General features: G+C 39.5%; 2 protein-coding genes across 8 annotated transcripts in view; both read right to left on the bottom strand.

Annotated features, from left to right (window-relative positions):
* LOC145986730 (E3 ubiquitin-protein ligase FANCL-like) overlaps nucleotides 1–7,464 on the bottom strand; it is a 28,921-nt gene extending 21,457 nt beyond the window's left edge. For 2 of the 7 annotated variants that reach the window (XM_083121076.1, XM_083121083.1), the window contains exon 1: nucleotides 6,969–7,185. In XM_083121076.1, coding sequence (XP_082977202.1) covers nucleotides 6,969–7,115 — 147 coding nt within the window. In that variant the 5' untranslated portion in view covers nucleotides 7,116–7,185. The other 5 variants (XM_083121080.1, XM_083121077.1, XM_083121081.1 and 2 more) reach the window with 5 other exon arrangements.
* Nucleotides 7,465–21,126: 13,662 nt separating this feature from the next.
* Nucleotides 21,127–27,542, bottom strand: LOC145987306 (heat shock protein 70 A1-like). The gene is made up of 2 exons (XM_083121825.1): nucleotides 27,216–27,542; nucleotides 21,127–23,077 (listed from the first exon to the last, which is right to left on the bottom strand). The coding sequence occupies exons 1-2, from the start codon at nucleotides 27,390–27,392 to the stop codon at nucleotides 21,335–21,337; spliced, it is 1,920 nt and encodes a 639-aa protein (XP_082977951.1). The 5' UTR covers nucleotides 27,393–27,542; the 3' UTR covers nucleotides 21,127–21,334.
* Nucleotides 27,543–27,937: the final 395 nt, after the last annotated feature.

Here is a 27,937-nt window from a genome sequence, read left to right as displayed (position 1 = left end):
AACATGAATTATCACTAAAAAAGATGAAACAATGACAGAAAATACATTCAGGAACTTCAACAATGCTACAGAAAGTGATTTGCGTAAGTAGTTTCTTCTGTAAAAATGAAGAAATCTGTTTTGACTAATTGAAAGTGTTACCAGGATTCCTTAGCTACATATATTGTTCAACCAATATCTATAACATCATTAAATCAAGTTAAAGAATTCTATAAAATCAAATTTTAGTGACAATCTACGAAGCCCCCTCAAAACATAACATAAAAAAAGATTGAAAATGATTGTTATTTTATTACTAATATAATTATTATTAATATTAATTTACTAGAACACAATAACTATTCCATACACTTTGGGCATTCCAATATTATAGTTACACGTCTGAACACTTTCAAACCAATTCTGCATCTGTACATACAGAACATACTCGATAATAAATACATACTTACTTGCTTGCTTGGTTTCATTAATGGCCTTCACCTGTTTTGGTGACTTTTGGTTGAGACTCTCACTTTTCTTCTTACTTTTTTTTTCGATCTAAATTGTGTGTTGGGTAGTTCTGTTAGTTGATTCTAGACGATCACACAATTTGGGAATGTTAGTACACAGTTAAACATTTACTATTCTTCACTCCTTCGAGGCACACCGAGGAGTCTTCTTACCGGGTATCTTGTGTTGTTTTTTTTTGTTTTTATATTATTATTATGGTGATTTGTGATTTCTTTATGAACTTACTAATACTGTTCAGGATGTGTGGATTTTGTGTAAAAATTAGTGTATATAGTAAGATGCATTCAAAAATCATGTTCAATGGATCCAATCGCCTGTCCACACTGACATAAATTTGTGGGCCATTGTCCTATTTGATGTAAGAATTCGGGTGTTCGAATATGTTGAGTCCGTAATCTGGTAATGAGAATTTTTGTAGTTCGGGGTAGGTTCAGTTCATTCCACCAAGGTTGGTCCTTTATGGTTGGATAAAATTGGTGGTGTTTCTTAACTGTTGTTTGGGATAAAAGGTCGTATTGGTTTTGCCATTCTTCCTTAATTTTTTGTTTAGCTCTCGGTAATAATGCTGTATATGGTACAGGTAGTGTTTTACAACTTTTGCCATTGGTAGCTTTGGCTAATTTATCTGCATATTTGTTTCCTGGAAACCATGGGTGTTGGCCTGGTATCCATTGTAACCTGACTGTTCTACCTGCCCTCTGTAATTGTGTTAATATTCTTATTATTTGGCAACAATAATAGTTAAGGGACATATTTAAAGGGGTTTGCAAAGCTTGTAGGGCTGATTGGGAGTCAGTCAGTATCACAACTCTGGTGTAGTCTGTCTGACATATGTATATCATAGCTTGAAGAATCCCATAAAGTTCTGCATCAAATATAGTGAACTGTGTTGGTAAGCTAAAGTTCTGGCTGTTGTTGGTTGCTTCATCACAATATGCACTGCCTACATATGCTAGTGTTTTGGATCCGGCAGTGTATATACATTTATATCCCGGATATTGCTCAAAGATTTCTTTACTGTGGTTATACCTGGTTAAATTTATATGTGGATGGTAATTGTATGGTATGTCGGATAAGAAAATTGGGGGTGAGGTTGCTTGAATTATTTGTGTTATCTCTGCTCTATGTTGTATCCATGCTTGCAGAAGTGGTGATCGTGAATGTTTGACTGTGCAGTTTCCAGTGTTGTACATTTGTGGTTGTTTGCTGAGAATGTTTGTGAATGGATTGTGTTGTTTCCCGTGTGTTTTGAATAGATATTTTGTTGCTAACCATTTTATTCATAAGTTATATGGTGTCTCTCCTGTAGCTGCACATATTATTTGTCTAGGAGTTGTTTTCATCATACGTTTGCATATACGTAATATCTGTCGTTGTTGTGTTTCTAATTGTTGATGTGAGTGGGTGCTGCACTGTCTTAAAGTATAGCTCCATAATCGAGTTTAGCTCTATAATAGTTTTTATAAAATAATAATAGGGTGTCAGGGTCGGCTCCCCATTCTAATTTGCTCACTGCTTTAAGTTGTATGATCTTTTCACCTTTTTCATGAATATCTTTAATATGTGCTTTCCATTGCAATTTGGAATCTAGCTTCAGTCCCAAATTTTTAACTATAGTTTCTGGGGGGATACCCGTTACTTGTCTGAGGTTTGGGAAATTTTGGTGTATTTTCTTCCTAGTAAAATAAAGATAAGCTGATTTGTATGATGATATCTCTATTCCATTTTCCCTCATCCATGTTGATATGTTATTGTAAAAACTAACTGCCCTGTATTCGCATTCTTCTGCTGTTTTCCCTATGATTAGGCAACTGAAATCATCTGCATATTGTATGATTTTTGTATAATCCGATTGGAGTTTGTGTAGATATTAAAACATAATGGACTCAGTTTACTACCTTGGGGCAATCCTTGTCTTATCGCATATGGACCTTTGTAGCCTGTGGTAAATTTGAAATATATGTTCTGTGTGCTAGTAAGTTTATTAAAGTCTGTTTATAACTAGATGATATGGGTGTCTCTTGTATTTTATTTTCCAGCACATTCAGTTGCACATTGTTGTATGCTCCTTGCATATCTATGCATGTTGATTTTGTAAAAGTGCATTTCTAATGTATTGTATTAATATTGTTAATGCATCTATGCAGCTATATCCCTTACAGAAGCATAACTGGTGGTTATGAAAGAATTTTTGTTTTTCTAGTTGCCATGCAATTCGATTGTGTAAGATGTGTTCGAATTGTTTGGTGATACAAGAAATTAACGAGATTGGCCGATAGGATCCTACTTAGTTTGGGTTTTTGTTTGGTTTTAGAATGGGAAGAATGATATGTTTTCTCCATTCTTCCGGTATATCTCCTGTGTTCAGTATATTCGTAAAAATTGTGAGCAGATGGTGTTTCATGATCAGTGACAGTTCTCTGAGGCTATTATAATCAATGCCATCTGAGCCAGGGGCTGTGTTTTTTGGTCTGTTTAAGGTTTCTTGTAATTCTAATTCATCAATTTCTTTTTGTTCTGCTTGTGTTCCTTTGTACATATTTTTTCATAGTTTCGAAAGGAACCGTTGGGGGAGTGCATTTAGTTATCAATTCTTCTTGCCATTCATTATTAATAGGTAATTGTGCATTTTGTTTTGCTTTAGTGATGCTTTTAATTCTCTTCCAGACTTCTGATATTGATGTGTCTTTGGAAAGGCTTGAGCAAAAATTTATCCATGCTATGCGTTTGGCTGCCTTAAATGTTTTTCTTTCCTGCACTTTGGTTTGTTGTACTTTTATCCAATTTTGTGGTGTGGAATTGTATTTATAAGTATTCAAAGCTGCTACACGGATTCTCTTGACCCGCGTACATTCTCTTGTCCACCAATAGATGGATGGAAATATTATTGTTGGACGTGGTAGTTTGTTTGCTTGTAAGATGTTTAGTGTTTGGAATTTTGACTGTTGGAGTGTACTGTACGTGATGTCTCTTCGTGTGTTCGTGTAGTATAATTTTGGATTACAAGATGGTATTGAATTCTTTCCAGTTGATCTGTGAGGTTTTCCAGTGATATATATCTGCATGCATTAAGTTGGCTTGTAATGTTGGTCCCTCGATTGTTTGTATAAGGCACGGGAAATGATCGCTACCATGAGGTTCTGAGGTAATATCCCAAGATAGTTTAGTTGCTATTTGAGTAGTAGTGAACGTTAAATCTATTGTTGAGCTATGTAGGCCAAAGTGGCTTAGGTAAGTGTGTTTTCCATTGTTTAAACATGAGATCCCATTCTGTAACCCATTCAGTGATTGTTTGGCCTAGGTCATTGGCTGTTGGGTGACCCCATAGGGGATGATGACCATTGAAATCCCCCACGTATATAACGGGGTTATTTACTTGTTGGTGTAGGTCTGTGAGCAATTTCAAAGGAATTTGTTGGTTATTGGCATGAGAATGTATATAGATATTTATTATTGTTATTTGTTTTTTCCCCATAATACATGTAATTCCCATTAGTTCCATAGGAAAGTTCTGGGGTATGATTTGTGGTTGCATGATGGGGAGTTGTTGCGCTTGAACCATATGGTGTATCATTATAATTATTCCTCTGTCCGAGGCCTGCCACTGAGGAGTACGTTATATAACCTTTAATTGTATAGTTTCTGTACTTTCCCCCCAAGCTTCTTGTAAACACATGACTTTGGGCTGATGTTTGGTAACTAAAATTAGTAGTTCTTCCCATTTTGCGGATGTCAATTGTATATTCCAGGACAAAATAAATATGTTAGGAGGAGAGGCTTTGGAACGTAGTATTGTATTATGTGGTTTCGCCATTAGTAAGTAAGGATATAACTAGCTGCATTAATTGTTGTAAGAGTTGTCTGGAATGGTTAATAGTTGCTGATTTTGTAACATGGTTCCTATGAGATTGTTTAATTGAGTTAGGGTGTTATGCAGAGTATTTGGTTGTATAGTAGGACATAGAGATTGAGTATGGTCTGTGTGAACTTGTTTTGTCTGTAGTACGTTTGGTGTTGGATTGGTGGATTTTTTTCTCTTCTCTACGATGTGAGGTTGTGGATTATTCTTCTGATTGAATCTGATTTAGTATACAATCTTTCTGTTGGGTGGTTTCATCTATGGGTATTGAAGTCTGAAGTTGGGTCCCCATTTTTCTATCCTTGTAGCACATGAACGATCTGTTACAGGTGGTATGGCTTTCCAGCACGTAATGTACATGTCCTGTCTTCTCGGTCTATTGTCAGGTTCTATGGGTTCTGGCGGAGTAATTTCTTTTCGTTGTAGTGGGTCTGTTCTACTATCCTTGCTCAGTGGGGGATAACATGTGGAGTTATTGGCTGGTGGGGTTGTGTTTTGAAAATTTGGATTGTAATATCTTCTTTTTGCTTGTTGGTATGATAGATTTTCGTATGCAATTAATCTTGCTTTTTCTCGTTCGATTTCCCACATGTTGCATATTTTATCATTGGTGGAGTGTACCCCCCGCAATGGATGCATTTGTGGGTGCACAAGTATGTTTCGTTGTGTTCCAGATTACCACATCTGGGATATTTTGCCTTGCTCTTGCACTGCTTTTTTAGATGTCCAAATAGGTAACATTGTGTGCATTGTTTTACATTTGGAATGCTAGGTGTTACTTGCACCATATGTTTGAGCATATATAGGTATTTCGGTAGGGTCTGTCCTTGGAAAGTTATTTTAATCATTCGGATAGGTTCATACTTTGTATGTCCCCTTTCTGTATTGTATAGGCGTCTGTGCATTCTTTCTATTTTGAGTATAGGTATTGTTGTTTCTATTGAGTCATTAATCTCGTCTTCAGAGAATTCTAAATCTATTCCATACACAATCCCTTCCCTTTGCGTGGTGCCATATAGAATGTGTGCTGTAATGTCACTTTTAGTTAAGAAAGGGTGATCCTGGGTGAAGTTATTAGCTGCATCCCTATTCTTAAAGAAAATTTTGTATGTATTGTTTCCTACTTGGATTGTTGTATTTATGTAGTCATGAAATGGTTTTAACATTTTGCCTAATTTTAAAAAAAAGGTAAAGTGCTCCCCTGTGCTTAGCACAATGCCATGAAAGCGAATAGGGGGTGTTGGGGTAACGTCCCACACTTTCTTGATCCGGTCGTGAGTGGGGGTGATGTGATCAGCATCACGCCCCTAACTGCCTTTACCCCCCAGGGTTTCCCCCAGGTACCCATGTCATTCGATGCTGGGTGGGTGCCGGGGCTGCTTCCATCGTTAGAAAAGTTCCCGGATTTGAACCAGCCGGGGATCAGAAGCGTTACCGACTGAGCCACTTTGCCTAATTTTAAGCCTGTGAAATTTCCTTGGAATGTTGGCACAGGTTCCACCATAACTATGTATCTTCCTGGATGAGAGCTATATTCGAATTGTGCAAATTATTCGGCCTGTAAATAAGATATTTTTCGACATTCATGTATCTCCGTTGCACGATAGCTCGTGCCACCATTAACATTGACTACGTAACCCCCTGTCAGTGTAGCAACCACGTGGTAGTTTTACGAGATGGCGTGTGAGCGGTTTTTTTTTTCAATTCAATTTTCTGTTTGCCTAACCTAACCTTCAGTGAATGGTTTGTGGATCAATTTTCAATTAAAAACCTTTTGTGAATAGATTGTTCGGCATTTATCAGTTCATAAGTTTGGAAACACTGCATATCAGCTGCCGATATACAACGTGAGTCAAAATTTGGTACTACTTTACTATACCAGACACACCTATCAATGATTTATTTTGCAATTTTTTACATTGCTAACATACTATTCTGCATTGCGGAACATTTATTTAGGTGAAATAATGAATTTCTAACGAAAATAATGTCTATTTCTTACATTAACGAGTACTTACCGTTGTTCCTTATTTCCCACAAACCATCCACGGGTAGCCCCAAAAACCATTGACATTAGCCCAAAAATTCACGATAGCCCCCACGAACCATCACTGGGACGAGGTATGTCTACTAGGTTAGGTTAGGCCTGTTAGGTTAGGTTCCATTAGCACTCCTTTCGTTCAATTCAGCATATACGGACAATACGGAGCGTATTGTGCTCTCGTGCAGAAAGCAAATGGCGGCAGCAGCAATAGCGCGTCGGAAATAGATTTTCGTACAAAACCACATGCATTCGCATTAAAATGGATGAAAACTACATTCCCGAACATCAACAACGCTACAGAAAATGATTTGCGTAAGTACTTTCTCCTGTAAATTTCAAGAAATCCGTCTCTGGTATAGTAAAGTGTTACCCAAAATTTGGGCGCCAATTAGCAACGACCAATAAATACTTATAATGTTAAAAATAACGCTTTTTTCATTGAAAAAAAGTAATCCCTAGTTGAAAAATGTTCCGCTATGCATATGAGGTAAGTAGAAATGAATTATATTTCAAAATAAACGAGTTAAATGTGTTTCCGGTAAATCTAACTGGTACCATGTTTTCACTATTGTTGGTAGGACTACGTCCTCGTTTTTGCGTAACTCTGGTGTTCATACTGTGCGTTTCCATTCTGTTGTCTTCGTCTGGGACAATGCTTAGTATTGCTTGTTTCAGCATGTAATTATTTGGGTTAGATGTCATTGTTAGTACGTAGGGGATAATATCCCAAGAATTGTGTAAATATTATACTATTGTCTATATGTATTTTGGATCGAAAAAATATACTTATCAATACACTTTCTCTACGAATTCTTCTCTTACTCGGTACTTTCACGGTCAACGATGTGTACACGTTGCCCATTTGCAAAACTATGTCTAATAAATACTTATGTAATTCAAAAGAACGAGCCACAAACTACCATTCGAAATTTTATCGCTCTCCTCTCTGATGACTGATCAGCCAAACGCACAATCCCCATCCACCCTTCTACACATACAGCAGAGTAGGAGAACGCGGAACAGAAATACATTGTTTGGACCTTTTTTTTTCAAATCCCAACTTTCAGGACGAGAAAAATTCGCAATTTCCCGACCAACTCGGGAAATTTTTGGAAAGGAAAGGAAAATGTTCGAAATTTCCGACACGGTAAAAATCTCGAATTCTAAACGTCATTTTCCCTTAAGCATGCCTTAAGTGATTGGTTTTTTATTTCACTTATGGAATAAAAACTACCAATTTACAAGAAGTTTCAGATGCTTACAATGCAGCAAACTTCTAGAATTTTCAAACAAGACCATTGGGAATTTCCCGACCGTTCGGGATAACAGTCGGGAAATAGTGATGGGTCGTTCAAAAGTAACGACTCTCTCTTGTGAGCGGTGAACGACTCGTTCACCAGAATTGAACGACACGATCAATGAGTCGTATGTGTGCCACGACTCCTCCGCCCGCCAAGCAACTATTATTCCCTCTCCTTTCCACAAATTTTGCGAGGAAGGCGCATGCGCAAGTGTATACTCGCCTGGCGGCCGGAATTTTTGAAAGAAAGCAAGTCGATTCTGCGGGCAGCAAATGGAGACTGGAGAGGAGAGAGAGGAGGGTCCTCTCTGTTCCTTTTACCTACCCCTAGTTGAGTGAAGCTGGCTGAAACGTGCCGTCAGTGTTGCCAGGTCTACTGAGATTTCGCAGGAGATTTCCTGATTTTCAGCCGGATCTACTGATCTCCTGACAAGTTTCAGGAAAATGTGGAAATCTCCTGATTTTTTGCTTCCTAAAATATTTATAATGAACAATTATTTTAAAAAAATCGAAAGTTGATTTAAAATTTATATATTCAGCTGATGGAATGCAAAGACTCATGAATATTCCGCAGAGAGAGAGGTGGGAGAGGAGGGTCATATCAGGATTGATGACACTGGGAAAGACGCGCGGCTTCTTGAGCCCATTCCATTGTGCATTGGGAACTCCAAGGCGGTTGTCCTAACTTTTCCCATCTGGGTGAGGTTTTTGTCAAAGGGGAAGCAACTGGAAATTGGTTATACCAATGTTGCCACCCACACATAAGAACAAGTATTTAGTTTTATGGTAATGTTTATTGCAAATGCTAGATACAGGCATAGAAAAGTTAGGTAATAGAGTGGAAGCTACATTTAAACCTCGCTGCGCTTGGAAATTGCAGTTCCGTCGGTAGCCAATAGATGGCGCGGCCGTCTTCTTTTGCTGCTCGCAGTAAATAGGGGGGGGGAGATTCATTGTCCCACTGGAGTTTCCTTCACCACAGAAAGGACAGGGGTGGGTTGTGAAACAGGTTTTCTGAAACCGAGGGGGGAATATATTTCGTTTTCTGATTTCATGCAGTTCGTGAATTTACGGAATGAGGACTTTGCCAGGCAGCTACATACCCTACCAGGGCGCGAAATCATTGAAGATTGATGGTTTTTTTTGGGAGGGGGCAAAAAGATTGTGGTCATGGTTCAGCCATTTCCCGATGATGGCGCTGGAATCAAATACATTAATATCGCGCCTTGAAGATTCAGGCATGCAATCTTATTCTATGGGATTTCACTTTTCTGTCACTTTTGGCTAATTGCGAAGATGAGGATGAGTGACAATATGATGTAATTGATGAATGGACACTCACAAGAACACCATGCACAGGCCGCCATTCGAACCCGGGACCCTTGGCGTCGTAGCGCGCTGTGATAACCACTCTGCCACTGAGGTCGGCTCAAAGTTGGTCGCGGCACCATAAGAATGAGGATAAACATGCAGTTTAATTGTCGATTAAAAGAAAACACAGAAACCGTACTACCGATTGTCATCTAAATCCCAAATGTGAAGAGGAAACTTAGAAAATTACTTTTGAAACACCCTGCAGGACAATTTATCTTTTTTTAAAAAAAAAAAATAATGCCTACCCTGAGAAGTGAGAAAACACCACTGGTCATTTATACATACACATGCATAACTTATATCCATGTTAATACCATTGATTGCACATATATCAGTTCAACAGAACATACTGTTAGAAATCAGTTTTAATGACTGAGGAAAGAAAAGTTATGTAGCTCTTTTTTTTATTGACACACACGTAAAAAGCATTAACTGAATATATTCAAATTTTTCAGGAAGCGACTCGGAAATGGAACGTACCCTGGGAAAGGAACGATGAAATTTGATCCCAAGCTACGGGTGACATCAGAACTCAACCATAAGGAAACCAGTAATCCCGCTGTCAGGGATAAAAAAATTTGAACCACATTCTGCATTACCGTATCTTCCATAAGCAATCTCGCAGAATTGTTTCATATGAGTAAATGAATGGGTGGTTGTCGGGTAATTTTGTTTGGGTGAAATCAATGATAGACAAAATGTTTTCAGATGGACTCACCTTAGTGATGAATCCCTGGGGTGGCCCGTGGTGGGGGGAATCCCCCGGAAATTAGAGAGCCCCCCGAAAATTTCAATAATCTGGAAGAACATTCGGAAAACAGCTAAGAAATCTGGCAACGTTGTTTACTTTGGCTTTCTTTCATTCACATTAATTTTATATTGAACGTACGTTTTCCCTGCTTTTTCGTTATAATAAGCACTGATTCGATTCCCTTTATAATGAAAAGTTAAAATAGTGAACTAATTTCCAGTATCATCCGTTTTGATAACTGACTGCCGGCGTAGAAGGGCCATTTTCAGCACCATGAATAGGGTGATGACAAAATTAAGAAATAGGTAGGTCCAGGATACGCTTCAATGAAGCTGTCAACTGAGGGGCAAGAGGGACCCACAAGTAGTTTCATTGGAGGAAAGAGGCTGGATTGATTGATTGATTGATTTGGTGTTTTTAAGTCCACTTTATGCACAGAAAGAATAATCGGGACTGGGCCTACAGTTTAAAGTGGAGGAAAGAGGTCGGATTGATTGATTGATTTGGTGTTTTAAGTCGACTTTATGCACAGAAAGAATAATCGGGACTGGACCTACAGTTTAAAGTGGAGGAAAGAGGCTCGATTGATTGATTGATTTGGTGTTTTAAGTCCACTTTATGCACAGAAAGAATAATCGGGACTGGACCTGCAGTTTAAAGTGGAGGAAAGAGGCTGGATTGATTGATTGATTTGGTGTTTTAAGTCCACTTTATGCACAGAAAGAATAATCGGGACTGGACCTACAGTTTAAAGTGGAGGAAAGAGGCTGGATTGATTGATTGATTGATTTGGTGTTTTTAAGTCCACTTTATGCCCAGAAAGAATAATCGGGACTGGACCTACAGTTTAAAGTGGAGGAAAGAGGCTCGATTGATTGATTGATTTGGTGTTTTAAGTCCACTTTATGCACAGAAAGAATAATCGGGACTGGACCTGCAGTTTAAAGTGGAGGAAAGAGGCTGGATTGATTGATTGATTTGGTGTTTTAAGTCCACTTTATGCACAGAAAGAATAATCGGGACTGGACCTACAGTTTAAAGTGGAGGAAAGAGGTCGGATTGATTGATTGATTTGGTGTTTTAAGTCGACTTTATGCACAGAAAGAATAATCGGGACTGGACCTACAGTTTAAAGTGGAGGAAAGAGGCTAGATTGATTGATTGATTTGGTGTTTTAAGTCCACTTTATGCACAGAAAGAATAATCGGGACTGGACCTGCAGTTTAAAGTGGAGGAAAGAGGCTGGATTGATTGATTGATTTGGTGTTTTAAGTCCACTTTATGCACAGAAAGAATAATCGGGACTGGACCTACAGTTTAAAGTGGAGGAAAGAGGCTGGATTGATTGATTGATTGATTTGGTGTTTTTAAGTCCACTTTATGCCCAGAAAGAATAATCGGGACTGGACCTACAGTTTAAAGTGGAGGAAAGAGGCTGGATTGATTGATTGATAGATTGATTGATTTGGTGTTTTAAGTCCACTTTATGCACAGAAAGAATAATCGGGACTGGACCTACAGTTTAAAGTGGTGTCCGAACCACTGTGTGCCTCCACCGGGTATCGAACCCAGGACCCCTTGATTACAAGGAGACGACGCTACCACTGCGCCATCGGGGAGGCCTAAAAAAGAGGCTGGATTCAACACTGAATGGACAGTAATATTGTTTTCTTTCGCTATCTCCTTTTCTCTTTCTTTCTCTGTGTTCTTCTTTTTCTCTTTCTCTCTCTCCATTTTCTCATCTTTCGAATTCCTTTTCTCTGTCTTTGGTGTGCGGTTGAACTCTCTCCCTTTTTCTCCAATAAACAATCGTTGCGTCGTAATTTTCCAAGATAAACTAAGTGAGTAGAAGGGTGGGTTAGGACAATTTGTCCGTGGGCTTCAACTAACACTAACTCACCAAGTGGCAACACCTCTGTTTTTCCTTTTACATCGTTGTAAGCAAAAGGTCCCGGGTTCGATACCCAGTGGAGGTACATGATGATTCGGATCTACGTTTTAAACTCCAAGTCCCGATTAGCCTATCTGTGCATAAAGTGGAATTACAACTGAAAACATTATAAGATACACCTTAGTTGCCAATAACCCGAAAAAAAATCTACCTTCAATGCTAGCCAAATGCTTAGCGATCCCGCCTTTGGTCGAGCGGTCCCGGGTTCGATTCCCGGTGGAAGCCTCCAAAATTTCGGCGTTGACCCAGCCTCATGATACTTGAAAAGAAGTAGAAGTGCGCTCGTGTCTCAAAAGGTAGAAAACAGCGGCAATGGGACTCGATGCGCTGACCACGCGTCACACAAAGAGAAAGCAATCCTTGGCCCTTAGAAGGTTGTTGAGCATGAAGTTTTATCGAGTGTAACTGGCATGGATAAGGACTGATACTTTTTCAAATTTCAATCTGAGGAATGGCTCTAGAGTTTAATGGTAGCAGTGATTCATTTAAGTAAAACCTAGCTGTTAAGCTTTATACCAGGGGTTCCCAAAGTGTGCGCCGCGGCTGGCTTACAGGGGCGCCGCGAAATGTTCCAATATTTTCACTGAAATTATATGGTTGTTCAAAATATGCGGTTTCCTAGTACTTTTTACATATAAAATGTTTCTGAATATAAAATATATGTTTATTTTTTAACTTAAGGCAAGCAACCTAACCGCACTAACTGAGCATTGCAAGTGTTAGATAGGCCTACATTCTGATTGGGGCGCCGCGGAAACATCTTGAAACACTAAGGGCACGGTGGAACGAAAAAGTTTGGGAACCCCTGCTTTAAATCAAGATACTCTCTTGCATATGCTAAAAATTAACAATAATTCGGCAATCAGTCAATTTAAAATTTGCATAACCTTGTACTTGCAATAAATACAACTTTATTCATGAAATTATTTTTATATATTTTTTTAAAAAAACTGTGTGCCTATTGTCAAGATTAGCTTTTTAACAGGTTTTAAAAATATTACTCTGCATCAGATGAAATTGTTGTTCTTGGAGTAGCTATCAGGATACATATTGAGGAGGGAAGAAAAGGGAGAGGGATTCCTTTAGCCCATATTTTCTGACTATGCACATATCTTGGTAGTCAACGGCAAAGATAATGGTAAGCAAATTGTCCACCGCTATTTTCATTACTTTTTTTATCCTGTGTTGTTTTAAATGAAACTATGTTGGTTCGAAGCAGGCATTGTTCTCTGCTTATTGACGTCTTTATTTCAATTCATTGTCAACACATTGTGTAATTCAGACAGAATGAAAATAGTGGTGGACAATTCGCCTACTGTTTCTTTCGCCGTTGAGTGTACAATCATTACCTTCTCAATCTGAAAGCCTCATGGCTTGCTCCGGTCAAGTGACTAATCGTCATCAACTGGAGGCGAGTTAGCCGCCATGTCTGATTTGCTTCTTCGGAACAATGATGGACCTTTTTAGTGAATATGGAATTGTAATGCAAATTTAGGAACTGTAATCGAGTTTACATGACTTGTAAATATGCTTATATGTGCAAGAGGTATGGTGTATAAGTGTTGTGTGCTCAATTACAGAGGCAATTATCATGAAAACGGTAAGAGTAACGTTCACATTTCTTCAAGATGTTGCTGAAAATGAGAAATGTTTAGGGCAATTCCATGTGATTCGGTCCCTACGAAAAGATACAAGTTAAGTAACAAAGGTTTTATACTCATAAATAAATAAGAGTTATAGTTCATGATGTAAACATTTCATGTGTACGGAATAGGCATCTAATATACTCTTAAATTTGGTCATGTATTATCTCTTGTCAACATCTTTTTTTTTTGAAATATCAAATAATTTACCCTGAATTACAAACGTTGGTTAACGTTAAGATTATTGTTTATGATTGCAAATTAATTTGTTTCAAGATTTAGCCAACGTTTAAAATATTACGTGTCTACTAAAGCAATATGTTAGTGAAAATTTTATGCAAGCATTCGATAAAATTTTCATATTAGTTACACAAATTTTCAGTTTCAAAATGTGCATAATGAAAGAAAGCTATACGTTGTAATGATGCGATCATTACTGGATCCTTTTTTATGTTATAAATTGTGTATGGCTATGTATTCCTGTACTTTTGGGTTCTTGGCCGTTGGGGAGCGGTAAGTTTCCAGTAACGGTTTAGGTCATTAGCGGGGCCTATAAATAGGAAGGGCAGGGGAACAGTCGGCCTCAGATGTTTGGCGGAGTACAGCAATGTAAGAGGTATCTTTTTCTCTGAGGGGAGCGGCTGGGCGAGCTTTCTTTCCTTATCATGTGAACCGACGGCGGGGATGTTAACTTTCTTTCTTTTAATACACACACTTGCTCTTTTCATATTATTCCAATAGTTTATTTTATGTGGGAAACCGGGTACACAACACACATACCTTCAGCCACCTTTTTTGGTACTGAGGGTTATATTTTTTTTTTACTCGTGGAGCCAGTGGCTACGCGAGTCTACGCACTCTCTTCGGGAAGGGGGTACAGGGTACACCGGAATGTAATTTTGTGAATAACGGCCAAGAATTAACTTCTGTAATTATAATATGAATAAACCTATATATATCTAAAAGGAAATGGGCGTTAAGTTGTAATTTGAAGAGGTACGTGTCTATTGCCTAAACTAGCATCCACAGAACTTCAGGTACTGCAAGTTTTGGACCTCGGGATAAGGATTCAAAAATGTATGGTTGTGTATATTGTGTATGTTGCTGAGAATCAGCTTAAAAGCACAAAATATACCGTTACATACTGGGGGCTCAGTCAAGGATATTTTTTTGTGAAAAGTACTGAAGGCATTAGTTATTGTGAAGTGGAAAGAAAATAATAGAAGACAAAATGGCAATTCAAATAGACAGAGAGCTCATTAGCAAGTTGCTAGGCAATGCGAACTTGGAAGGAAGGCCTGAGGAAGATATTGTGGGGGAACTTGAGAGACTTTCTCTAAATGTTACACAAGGAACTTCGATAAGGACCGGCGAGGAAAAAATGAGCAAAATCTTGGAAAAAAGCAACATTAACATTCCGATCTTTAAGGGAAACGTCGGCGATGTAAGTCCACACGATTATTTGTATGAATTACGCAGTTATCAGGAAATCATGGAAATTGGGGATACTTTTCTCTTAGATAGAATCTTGCCGCTTTCGTTGAAGGAAATCGCTGCAGATTGGTTCAGATTTTCGAGACCATTCGGCACTTTTAGGGAATTTGAGAAGGCGTTCTTGGAAGAATTCTTTAGTGTCGATTACGACTCGGAAATAGCAAGGATCATTCAGAACAATTACCAGTCACCAGACCAGTCTCTTCTTGCATTTATTCGACACACCAGGAAGCTTTTTGCAATGAGGGAGAAACGGGGAACAGAAGACGAGGTCATTCAGCACGTTTTGAAATTTTCCCATCCTAAATTCAGAACGCACCTGTACGATAGAACCTTTGCAACCTTGAAAGATCTGGAGATTCGCGCTATGGACATTCAAAAGAGATTGTATTCAGAAGCCCTGTACTATTGTCCAGAACTGAGGGACAACAGTTCGCCGGATCTGTCTGCCATGCCGACTTCAGCGAGTGGCACAAGGCAATTAGCAGCCGCGGGGACAATGAACACTTTCGGCCGCGTGGGAACAGAAGTATCAATGAGTGCCATAAATCCGGGTCTTTTCAACCGCTTGAGCCTTTCCGGGAATATTGGAACCCCGTCGAGAGCAGAAGAACCGGCGAGGAGAAGGGGGTATGATGGTCAGCAGAAGGGTGCCACCTGTGCCGTCTCTAAAGATACCGTTAGACCAGAACAGATAACTCCGGTTCTTGCACACGTAGAAGGAAAGCAAAACAGGGGGAGGAATAGGGAAATACGTAACTGCAGAAATTTCACTTCTGGCGACAAAAAACCGTTAGTCACCTGTAAGGTTCAGGGAAAGGACTTCACGCTATATTTGGATTCTGGTGCGTCTGTGAGCACCGTGTCTGTTGAGATCGCAAGAGAACTGGAAAAACAAGGAAATAAGATTAACAATAAACGTATTAATATTTCTTTGGCAGTAGGCTCTGTACAATCATGTGGGGAAATGTATCTTACTGTACATTTGAATGGAATGAAATTTAAGCATAAATTCGTCGTTCTGCGCAATTGTTTCACGGGATTTATCGCAGGTCGTGGGTTCATAAGGAAGGCCGGCATATCGCTACATTTGAAGCAGGGAGGCTACAGTTTTGAGGACAGTAACGTCATTCATTTATTTTCTGCGGAGAAGAGGGAAGTGGGAAAGAGGCTTCCGTTCTCGCAGCAGGGGAGGACGTCGACTGTGGAAGCTGGAGCTGGGCTAACCGCGACGATGGAAAGAAATGAAACTGTAGCTGAAGCAACCGCGACGATGGGAAATTGCAAACCACACCCCGAAACTGAGGACATGATTGACCGTGTGGAATGTTCGACTGACACTGTGCAGAAATCAGTTGCAGATTTCAGCGCTTTGTGTACCGAGGAAAGTGCGAAGCAAATGAGGAAGCAACAGAGGGAAAATTTGCTTCGGAGCACAAAACTGCCCATGGTTCGTCTCTCTGGAACTAAAGATATGGAAAGTTCTTCATTGTTGCCGTTCTCTGCCACTGAGGGAAATGAAGAATACAATTCTGAGGAGCCACGTAGGTTTCTGGACACAGCCTCCCTCATTTCCGAGCAAATGAAAGACAAGTTTCTTGCTGACGTAGCGAGGACTACAAGGAATGAGGAGGTGGAAGGAACGAAGAAGTACAAGGAAAAGGTGAAGACCCAGGCCAAATCTTCGTACTTCGACAACGAGGGAATTCTTAGGAGAAATTTGGCTACGGAAAAGTACAAAGAGAAGGGAAAAGGGAAAATATGGGCACCTACTTCTCTACGTTCGCAAATTCTCGTGTCGTTGCATGATAATGCATTCGCTTGTCATCCTGGGAGATTGAAAACGTTAGCGAAGGTTAGGGAACAATACACTTGGATAGGCCTAACTAAAGACGTTATCCAGTATTGTAAGTCGTGCCAGCCATGCTGCGTATTAAAAGATGACAGGAATAAGCAAGATTTCATGTCAAGTAAGGAGGAAACGAAATTCAGGATAGAAGACGCCAAGAAGAAAGCTTGTGATAGGAAACGCCGCAAATGCACGTTTGAGGTGGGGGATAAAGCTTGCCTTAAGGAACATCCTATCTCTGGTAAGGCCCGCAGAGTAACCAGTAAATTCTCGGGGAAGTCCTCTGGATCACACGCAATTGTGGAGCAAACTTCGGAAAATACTTTCAAAATGAAACACAGCGGGGATGGAAGAATATTGAGAGCCAACGGTGACCAGTTAAAGCCTTATTCTTCGCCACCTGACTTAGCAAGGAAAGTAGCCGAACCCAATTCAGCAGAGAGAGCGCACGTAACTTCGGCAGGAGGAGCAAGACGAAGATATATCCCGTATGCGTTACAAGCTGAGAAACAGATTCTAGTCTAATTTCAAAGGGAGATTTTTTTGTAAATATTGTACATAGGGACTTATCTATCTTTTCTTTATTCTATCTTTCACTTATTTTCTCTATCCCATACCTCATACAGTACTCATACAAAAGTGTCGTTCCGCAGTCAATTTCATCGCGAAAGTAACGCAAAGTTAGTGCGTATTCTTTTACCGTGTAATTTCGTCGAGAAGTCGCAGTTCGGTGGCGAGTAAACGCAGTTCTAGCGCCGAGCATAGCAGTGACATCTTCGGATGTAGAGCCACTTCGATCCATTCATGTGGAAACCGGTGGAAGCGGTGACTTCCGATCTCGGCGGGAGCGCAGAGCAGTGGCGTTGCCGGGAGTCGAACCAGCAGCCTTGGTGACTTGGATGGATTTCCAGGAGACTGTCTCTCATTGGTCCAGGAGGAAGGATGGAAGAGATGCTGAGTGGGTAAGAATCGACGTGTGTTAATCAGCTCCAGTGCTGAGGGAAGTTCGCTGATTTCGAAGTACACTTGTGGACAAAATTAGAGTGAACATTGACTGTCAGTGTCGTGTGATCTAATGGAAGTGTGTTTGTAGTGAACAGAAACTGCGAACAAGTGTTTTGTGTATATTATTATCATTTTTCTAGGTTACAGAACTTTGATATCTCTCTCTTCAGGAAGGGGGGACTATGTAATGATGCGATCATTACTGGATCCTTTTTTATGTTATAAATTGTGTATGGCTATGTATTCCTGTACTTTTGGGTTCTTGGCCGTTGGGGAGCGGTAAGTTTCCAGTAACGGTTTAGGTCATTAGCGGGGCCTATAAATAGGAAGGGCAGGGGAACAGTCGGCCTCAGATGTTTGGCGGAGTACAGCAATGTAAGAGGTATCTTTTTCTCTGAGGGGAGCGGCTGGGCGAGCTTTCTTTCCTTATCATGTGAACCGACGGCGGGGATGTTAACTTTCTTTCTTTTAATACACACACTTGCTCTTTTCATATTATTCCAATAGTTTATTTTATGTGGGAAACCGGGTACACAACACACATACCTTCAGCCACCTTTTTTGGTACTGAGGGTTATATTTTTTTTTTACTCGTGGAGCCAGTGGCTACGCGAGTCTACGCACTCTCTTCGGGAAGGGGGTACAGGGTACACCGGAATGTAATTTTGTGAATAACGGCCAAGAATTAACTTCTGTAATTATAATATGAATAAACCTATATATATCTAAAAGGAAATGGGCGTTAAGTTGTAATTTGAAGAGGTACGTGTCTATTGCCTAAACTAGCATCCACAGAACTTCAGGTACTGCAAGTTTTGAACCTCGGGACAAGGATTCAAAAATGTATGGTTGTGTATATTGTGTATGTTGCTGAGAATCAGCTTAAAAGCACAAAATATACCGTTACAACGTACAACGGTGTAAAGTTGGTACATGTGTACATTTACATTCTTATTTTAACCCGCTTTATGGTTCTTTATGCTAATCGGAAGATATGTTGTACATTCAAATACAAGGGTGCGATGTGTAACAAGAACTTCGATGAAATATTCGTGTGAAAAACTATCCAAGAATATATTACTTATGTTTCAAATACAAATGTTTTCACACAGAAAGCATTTTGTTACCTAGATATGTTAATATGAACTAGAAATATAATAAATTTTATAAAACTGTTTCATATGAACTGCTTTTTATTTTTTGTCTTTGTGAAGCTTCAATGTTCGTAACTTTGATTATTAAATCATTGATAATGTTTATTGTTTCATAATTTATTAACATTCTTCACGATGTTATTAACAGAATGTAAAAACAGTGTAAGGAAATATTCCAAATGTTTATATCCAAAGTGAACGCTAAGATCGAAATATTAATCTGCTTTTTTTCAATGAAACTCTTAAGTTATTGTCACAGATCTTACTAACGACAATGAAAAGATTCAATTTGTATATTATCTCTCGTTCAATAAAGTCAATAGGATCGAAATTACAATATGACAAATGATTTAGGTTTAGACTTTACGAAAATGTAACATTGCCCTTGTACCAATTTGTTTCGCTTTTGCTGCAAGGATATAGAAATTAAGCTTTTGTATTGAGATTGTATAGCTAAGCAGAATATCTGCTTTATCTGGATGATTAATTTTGGGTATAGTTAAATACAATTTAATTAATTAGGTAACTTGGAAAGTTTACGGTCAACCTAACACGGCTTTTTGTTATTTAATCAATTGATTTTACATACAAAAGTTCATGCAAAAGCAGTTATGAGTTTTACTGTAGCTGACAAATATTCCCGATAATATTTTTCAAAGATATACAATGTTTAAATTTTTCCGCCAGGAAGTTTCTAACTGTTATCAACTCTTTCTTTGTGCTATGGTAGGAATTTTTGTGGTGGCCTGAATGAAAATTTTGGTGTAAATATTCAATATTATACATTTTTCTTCTATATTCGTCGGGAGGGTAAATGTCAAAATTTAACTTCATAAAATAAATAAATATACCTTAATTCTCTACGATAAAATTACGATAAGGGGTTTACAGCGTTAAGGCGATCGCCTCCAGATTTTTTTTTGTTTATTTTGATTTAGTTTATTTTACTTCGCGTTTTGTGCCTCTTGGCTAATTTGCGAAGATGGGGATGAGTGATGAAATGATGAAATTGATGAATGGACATTCACAAACAACCAAGCCCGACCGGGATTCGAACCCGGGACCCTTGATCGCCTCCAGATGATGACGTCTTGACTGAGCGCTGTGGCCTGAACCTCAAGATGGTCTTGGTACAATACATAATTCCATGAGAAGGGGGAAAATCCCTCTGCGTTTGCGTTTCCCCATCTCTAATGACTTCCTAATCGGAAGAGGCACATTGCACACTGGTTCGGATTCCACTTTAAACTGTAGGCCCAGTACCGATTATCCTATCTGTGCATAAATGTGACTTAAAACAATTCAATTCTAATGCCTTCTGAGGACACCCAAATGTCAACCTCACTTCCACGTCTACATCCTGGACTGCATTTTGCAGACTAACGAGGCTCTGGCGCCGATGGCCAGTGTATTTTTCTGTGGGACTTCTGTTGTGTGTTGTCCATACGTGTTTGTGATTGCCCCTTCATCTACTTCATCTTATCATCATTCATCCTAATCTTCGCAATTAGTCAAAAGGGGCAGAAAGGCAACGTAAAATACATCCCATCATCAATATAATGCCTTCCTCCAGAGCACAATTTTCAATTAAGTTTAAATTCTAGTCTTTTAGCCTTGAACTGCAGGCATAAAAAGTAAAGTTTTGTTTAAGTTTAAAAACCATCTGGGGCCTCCCCGATGTAATCGCTCTGTAATCAAAGGATCCCAGGTTGGATGACAGGTGGGGACATATGCAATTACTGGTTCGGATTCGTCAGTCACGATTAGCCTATCTGTGTATAAAGTGAACTTAAAAACAAAGTTAAAATCAATTATGATCCTTCTGCTTTGGAAACAAAAGAAGAAAATGCGAGATTTCTCCTAACTATTACAATACCAAAATAGTGTCTCTTATGCTTGTGAAAACCATAGTTCAGTGTAAATAAGTTATACTTACAGTGCATATAATATAATATGTCCATACAAGAAAAGTTAAGCTTTTATCAATATCTCTTGGGCCTCCCTGATGGCGCAGTGGTAGCGTCGTCGCCTTGTAATCAAGGGGTTTGATACCAGGTGGAGGCACATAGTGGTTCGGATCCCACTTTAAACTGTAGGTCCAGTCCCGGTTCCCATGTCACTCATCATTCACTGTATGAATACCAACACACTCATGTAAGAAATGAAACACCCTATTTTAATATATAAATTTATTAAAAGCTAATCAATAAATAGAAATATTCTATGTTTGAAATATTCTTGGAATAGTTTTTGAGTATGCTTGGAAATCCAACATTACAAACAGAAATACTGTCTGAAAACATACATCAGAGCATTATTTGTGTACATATACATACATTTCTTTGGTATCAATATATCCACTGACGAACACACAATTTATTTCACACACGCTTTCGGCACTCAGTCAACTTCTTCCACTGTAGGGCCCTGTCTGAAGTTCTGATAACCAGCTTGCTGCCCACAGCTGCTACCCTGTTGAGATCCCTGGTGCAGCTTCGTCATGAGAGGACTACACTCTCTCTGTACTTCCTGCATGCGGTGCTCGTACTCTGCCTTCTCAGCCAGTGAATTGCTGTCCAGCCACCTCAACACCTCATCGCACTTTGAACGAAGCTTCTCTTTGTCAGACTCACTAAGCCTGGAACCAGCTTCCTCCGCTGCCTGCTTCACACTGAAGATGTAGCTTTCTAGTTGATTCCGAGCGGACACTCTTTCCTTCTGCTTCTCGTCTTCCTCTCTGTATCTCTCTGCTTCCGAAACCATCCGGTCGATCTCTTCTTTCGACAGGCGACCCTTGTCGTTTTTTATCACAATGTTCTTGGAATGGCCGGTGCTGGAATCCTTGGCGGACACGTTCAGAATGCCGTTTGCATCCAAGTCGAAGGTCACCTCTATCTTCGGAACTCCTCTTGGAGCTGGCGGGATGCCCGTGAGGTCAAACTTCCCCAGAAGGTTGTTGTCTCTGGTCATGGCTCTTTCCCCTTCGAACACCTGGATCGTGACTGCTGGCTGGTTGTCGGCGTAAGTGGTGAATGTCTGAGTCTGCTTGCAGGGAATTCGGGAGTTCCTCTCCACGATCTTTGTCATTACTCCACCTGCAGTTTCTATTCCAAGAGAAAGAGGAGCGACATCCACCAGCAAGACGTCTTGGATTTCGCTGCTCTGGTCTCCACTCAGGATGGCTGCTTGGACTGCTGCACCGTATGCCACTGCTTCGTCTGGGTTGATGGACATGTTCAGTGGCTTCCCGCAGAAGTAGTTTTGCAGCATGTTCTGGATCTTTGGTATGCGGGTGGAGCCTCCAACGAGAACCACGTCGTGGATGGAAGACTTGTCCATCTTGGAATCGTTGAGAGCCTTCTCCACTGGATGAAGCGTCGATCTGAAGAGATCCATACAGAGCTCCTCGAAGCGAGCCCTGGAAACCTTTGTGTAAAAGTCGATTCCCTCGTAAAGGGCGTCGATCTCTATGCTGGCCTCCGTGCTGCTGGAGAGAGTACGCTTGGCCCTTTCGCATGCTGTACGAAGGCGCCTCAGGGCTCTCGGGTTGCTCGTCAGGTCCTTCTTGTATTTCCTCTTGAATTCCTCAACAAAGTGGTTCACCATTCGATTGTCAAAGTCCTCTCCCCCAAGGTGGGTGTCTCCTGCAGTTGCCTTCACCTCGAACAGCGAGCCTTCGTCAATCGTCAGAATGGACACATCAAACGTTCCTCCTCCCAGGTCGAAGATCAGGACGTTCTTTTCGCCCTTCAAGTTCTTGTCCAGACCGTAAGCAAGGGCAGCGGCTGTCGGTTCATTGATGATCCTGAGCACATTGAGTCCTGCGATTACACCAGCATCCTTCGTGGCTTGTCGCTGAGAGTCGTTGAAGTAAGCAGGGACAGTGATCACAGCATCTGTTACCTTTCCTCCGAGATAGGCTTCTGCTGTCTCCTTCATCTTGGTGAGCACCATGGAGCTGATTTCTTCAGGATTGAACCTCTTTGTTTCCCCCTTGTACTCAACCTGGAGCTTTGGCTTCCCACCGTCGCTGGTGACAGTGAATGGCCAGTGCTTGATGTCAGCCTGGATCTTAGGGTCATCATAACGTCGCCCAATCAACCTCTTGGCATCAAAGACTGTGTTCTTTGGATTCATGGCTACCTGAAAAGAAACAAGAGAGACATATTTTGAGAATATTGGCCACATGTAGAATAAACAAAAAACTGTGTATGTGCCAACTTTAACATACATATAAAATTTAAACATGAAAGCAAGAACAAACTGACAAAGTAGTAATAACCCTGATAAGTGTAGAAATAGTTTATTTTGTAAAAAAATCAACAACTCAACTTTAGGCACAAACAAACTTCGGAACTGGACTCACAGTTTAAAGTGGGATTTTAACCAGATATTAAACCCATGATTCCTTGATTACAAGGCAATGTCGTTACCACTATGACATCATGGAGGCCCTAAAATTGGTTCTATTCACACCAATGGACATGTGCTCAGCATTACGATATCTTAATTCTAAGTCTTGTCTACCAAGAGAAAGTAAACTCTCCTTGCCCCCCCCCCCCCCCGCAGTTTTGGCACCCAATCGCCACCACTACTGCTCAGGCCCGTAGCCAGAAAAGTTACATAAAGTTTAGAAATATCACACAAATACTACATTGTCTATATCTTTTAAAATATCACTTGAAATTTTAATTGGCTGCTACTGAAATCATCCCTTACTACACACTCCATACTACTTTTGATGATACAGATATTTATATTACACAAGAAAAAATGGACAATTTTCAATCATAGTGCCTAACGTACATTCCATTCCCTGGCCGAAACAATAAAACTAACCTTCGTTCGCAAAACTTGGGAGCTGTTAACCTTTGACGCAGATGCGGAGGGAATTTGCATAATGACATCAAAGTCACAGACTTCTGTATAAATGAGAGATCGCAACAGGGGTAACGAAGGTACAGATAAAGAAGCTCCCCCTGTGAAGAAACCTTCTTAAGTCTAGAGAAGAGAATCTTCTAAATACTTGCCGCTACTTAAGACTTCCTATAAATAAAATTAGTGAATGTAATTGCTGTTCATGCTCCCTGAATTTAACCTTCACCAAAGTTGTGAGCAAAATAATATATGCTGTCTACATTTTCACTTTTCACTGCAAACAAATTACACAAAATAGCTTTACCTAATATCAAGGGGGTTGATCTCAGCGCCGAGGGGGTTGATCTCAGTGCCGGGGGGGGGGGGTTGATGGTAAGAGTTCGTAGTTCCAGGAGGGCTCAGCCCCCCTGGCCCCTGCTACTGCTTCTTAATGATGAATAAAGATGAGATGCCAGGTTATGCAACCAGTTGTCTCACTGAAGCTTCAAAATAGCTGAACCAGTGGCGTACGCAAGGGGGGGTTACGGGGTTTAAACCCCCTCTTGAGCTTGTGAAATATTATGAAAAATGCTGTGGAAAAAAATTAAATTGCCAATTTTTCACAGTCAAAGATCTGGGACAATAATATTACTATTACTTCTTCTACTACTACTACTACTAGTACTACTACTACTAATAATAATAATTTGAATTATTATTTCCATGTAGCATGGAGAAAAGCACAGCATTCCAAACACACGCGTCTTTCAAAGTGATGCCTTGAAAATAAACACTAGTTTCTGAGGTTAGGTTAGGGTAACTACGATTTAAAAGAGAAAAAAGTTGTTTTGTATCTCAGTTGCAACAATGTTCAGTAAACTGGCGTACACAGGATTTTTTTCGGGAGGGGCTGGAATAGTAAATGTGGATAGCACATGGCTTCGTTTTGGAGGGCAGGATGCATAATAAAATATTTCGTATTTTTGGAGCTTTTCAGTCTATTAAAATTGTATTCAAAGACAAAAATGGTAATCTGGATTCACTTTAAAAGAGGTTTCGCATTTACACATTTTGATTTTTTAAAGTTCTTAACGGATTTTTATTTGAAAATTCTGATTTTCTCAAAATTTCGGTAAGGGCTGTAACACCATCGGCCACCCCTCTACGTACGCCAGTGTTCAACGAACATGTATTTTTTTTGTGTGTGAACAATGAAAATTAACTAAATAAAGTTATTGGTACGTTGTAAGAGGCTAATGTATAGACAAAGGCTAGGCGGACAAGAATACAGTCACGAATTCGCCTTCCCATTATATTGTTTTCCGCAGCACGTTTGAATGTATCTCTTTAAAATGTCTCACCTTGTTGACTAGACAATTATTCAAACGACAATAAGATTAACTATTGTAAAATGTTTTGTTGGTAAGAACAGCGAGTTAATCCAGATGTGAATTATCGGGGACATTTATGTGGGGAAAAGGTCGGAAAAATTCCAACCAATTTCGGGAATCGAATCCGGATCTCCCGCGTGATATCACTTGTCAGACGCTCTACCAACCAGATCACCGCAGCTCCTTGGATTAGTTCCATACTTTGATTATTTCAATTTATTGTAATATATTTTCTTGTATTTATGGATCTTCTTCACCCTTGAAATGTCTCACCTCGTTGACCAGACAATTATTTCGTAACAAAGAAACAAAAAAATGCTCCCAGGATTTGCTAAAAATCGAATGACTAGAAAGTAATTTCGTTCTATTGTTTTCATAAATACTATATTTATGTAATCTCTACTACTTAATAGTGGTATTAGTAGTATTATTAGTATTAATTCAGCTAATTAATTAATTATAAGTATTATTAATTAATTGTAATTATTATTATTTAATTAAAGTATAATAAAACAATGGTAATGTGAATTTGGAAAAAAGTTTTAGAAATAACACCCCCCTTGATGAAATCCTGCGTACGCTACTGAGCTGAACTACTAGTAGTTGATGATTTGAGAGAATCTTTTCAAAATTTTGAAATATGGATATCATCATAGGGCATATATACATTAGAATTGTAACTGGAGAGGCTGCGAAAATATCAAAGTATATTCCAGAATGATAAACATTTATTTATTTTCAACGAGTGTTAAGAGGGATTTTGGCCTCTGATGATATTTAGATTTGATATTTTTTCAAGCTGAGCAGTTTCAAATTGTATTCAACCATCAGTATTTGAACACACAATATCTTTATCCAAGTTACCACTATTAAGTTTATTATTATTTACTGAAAACCAGACAAGCCTGACATAATGATTAAAGATTAGGCATGCCAACCGTCCCGGAATAGCCGGGAGTTTTCCGGAATCAACCTCAATCTCCCGAAAAAACTTTTGTTATCTCCCGGAATGACGAGATTTAGAATTATTATGCTTTTTATTATTAGTTAATTCTCTTTTGGTATGCCTTTGCCGAGAGAAGAAATCTGTTCTTGCAAACCAAACAATTAAACTTCACAATATTATTTTGAAGGCTTGTCAACGCCGAAGTAAGTGGGAGGTTGGAGAAATAGAAAGATTAAACACATTGTTGGGCCAAAGTGTCTACACAAGAGCTCTCTACATTATCATTTCTATCGTACATGGCATAAACAACTCAGAGTAATATTAATATTAAAAAATAATACACCAAGCACTTTCCTGTACCCTCCTGCAGTGGAACTACCACAAATTAAATTAATCTCATTTCAAAATTTGTTAATGTGACAATGACATTGGGATTTTTAAAATTTCGAAATTTCCGTAATATAAAATCAGTAACATTGGCTAAATGCTACTCCACATTATATTAATACAAAACAATAGCGACGATTGGGTGTAAAAGGGGGGGGAGTCCAGTTTACTTTCTCTTGGTAGACAAGACGTAGCATTAAGAGGATAGTCTATGTGGGGGGGGGGAGGGTAACTGCCCACCCATGTCCCCTAATCGCCGCCAATGATTAAAAATTTAGCACAAGAAAATCATGGAGGGAAAGATAACACCCCTGTCTCACATTGCAAAATTGAAATTGTTGGAAAAATTGCGAAACAGAACAAGTTAATGGTTGACACCTGTTTTGAAACATCGCCAATACAAGCAAGATACCACAGATTAGGTACTTTCTTTAATATCTAGCCTTGTCAATTTAAGGCTTGGCAGGACCCGCAGTTGTATCCGAATCTTCCTCTTCATTCGAAATTCTGCCATATTCCAAAATCTAAAAAATGTTTTTATGCTTAGAATTACTTCTAGAGCATTCACGTGATTTGCTTTAGCTGTTGTCTAGATTAGATAGTTTCAATAGTTTCGTGAACATGCAAGTCTATTAAACTATTGATAGAAAACATTTTTTTTTCCCTTAGGTTTCGTTTGCACATGTCATTCGACACTTACCTGGTTCTTGGCGGCATCTCCAATTAGCCTTTCGGTGTCTGTGAAAGCGACGTAGCTGGGTGTTGTCCTGTTGCCCTGGTCATTGGCAATAATTTCAACCTTTCCCTGCTGCCACACACCCACGCAGGAGTACGTGGTGCCCAGGTCAATGCCGATCGCTGGAACTTTTCGAACCATTTCGTCCTTGTCACTTCTCAACTTTCACCAACACAAACAGAAGTAATTTTGTGTGTATCACTCGTAAAACGATTGCAGAATAGCCTTCACTACTTGTCTTCTGCTTGACTGTTCGCTTTTTGCTATCTGATAGAAACTGCCGCCTTTCGCGACGAATTCGTTATATATAGAAATCAGCTGTTATTCGAGTGACATCACGAAAGTTCTCGAGGCTGTTTCGAGTAAGCTCTAGAGCGGTCCAAACGTGGGCGGATCCTGTGTTTTCATTGGTCGAAAGTCGGAGGAGTGTCGTTGCCACAGCAACGCCTAGTAGCGTTGAGAACCTGCAGGAAAGGTGGAGAAGTTTCTCGAATATCAAGTGTCAACAGAAACTAAGCCTAAAGTACCAAAATAAAAGTGATTTATCGTTTATTTTGGGAATTAGAAAACTTACTCATATCATGAAGAAAAAACAGATTTGGTGATTACGACACACATCTTTACAAGGAATGTGTTCATAATTTTATCGGTCTTATTTTCGTTTATTCGGATTCATGTTGTTCAAC

The sequence above is a fragment of the Lepisma saccharinum genome, chromosome 4 (assembly GCF_977018435.1).
Source record: "Lepisma saccharinum chromosome 4, izLepSacc3.1, whole genome shotgun sequence".
Taxonomy (NCBI): Eukaryota; Metazoa; Arthropoda; class Insecta; order Zygentoma; family Lepismatidae; genus Lepisma; species Lepisma saccharinum.
Note: the sequence above shows the minus strand (reverse complement) of the source record. Positions and strands in the feature narration are given on the sequence as shown.

Coding starts and splice junctions, on each gene's coding strand:
- LOC145987306 (XM_083121825.1), bottom strand. CDS start 27,392: ATGGTTCGAAAAGTTCCAGCGATCGGCATTGACCTGGGCACCACGTAC. Junction 23,078..27,215: donor GAGATGCCGCCAAGAACCAG/GTAAGTGTCGAA, acceptor GTTTCTTTTCAG/GTAGCCATGAATCCAAAGAA.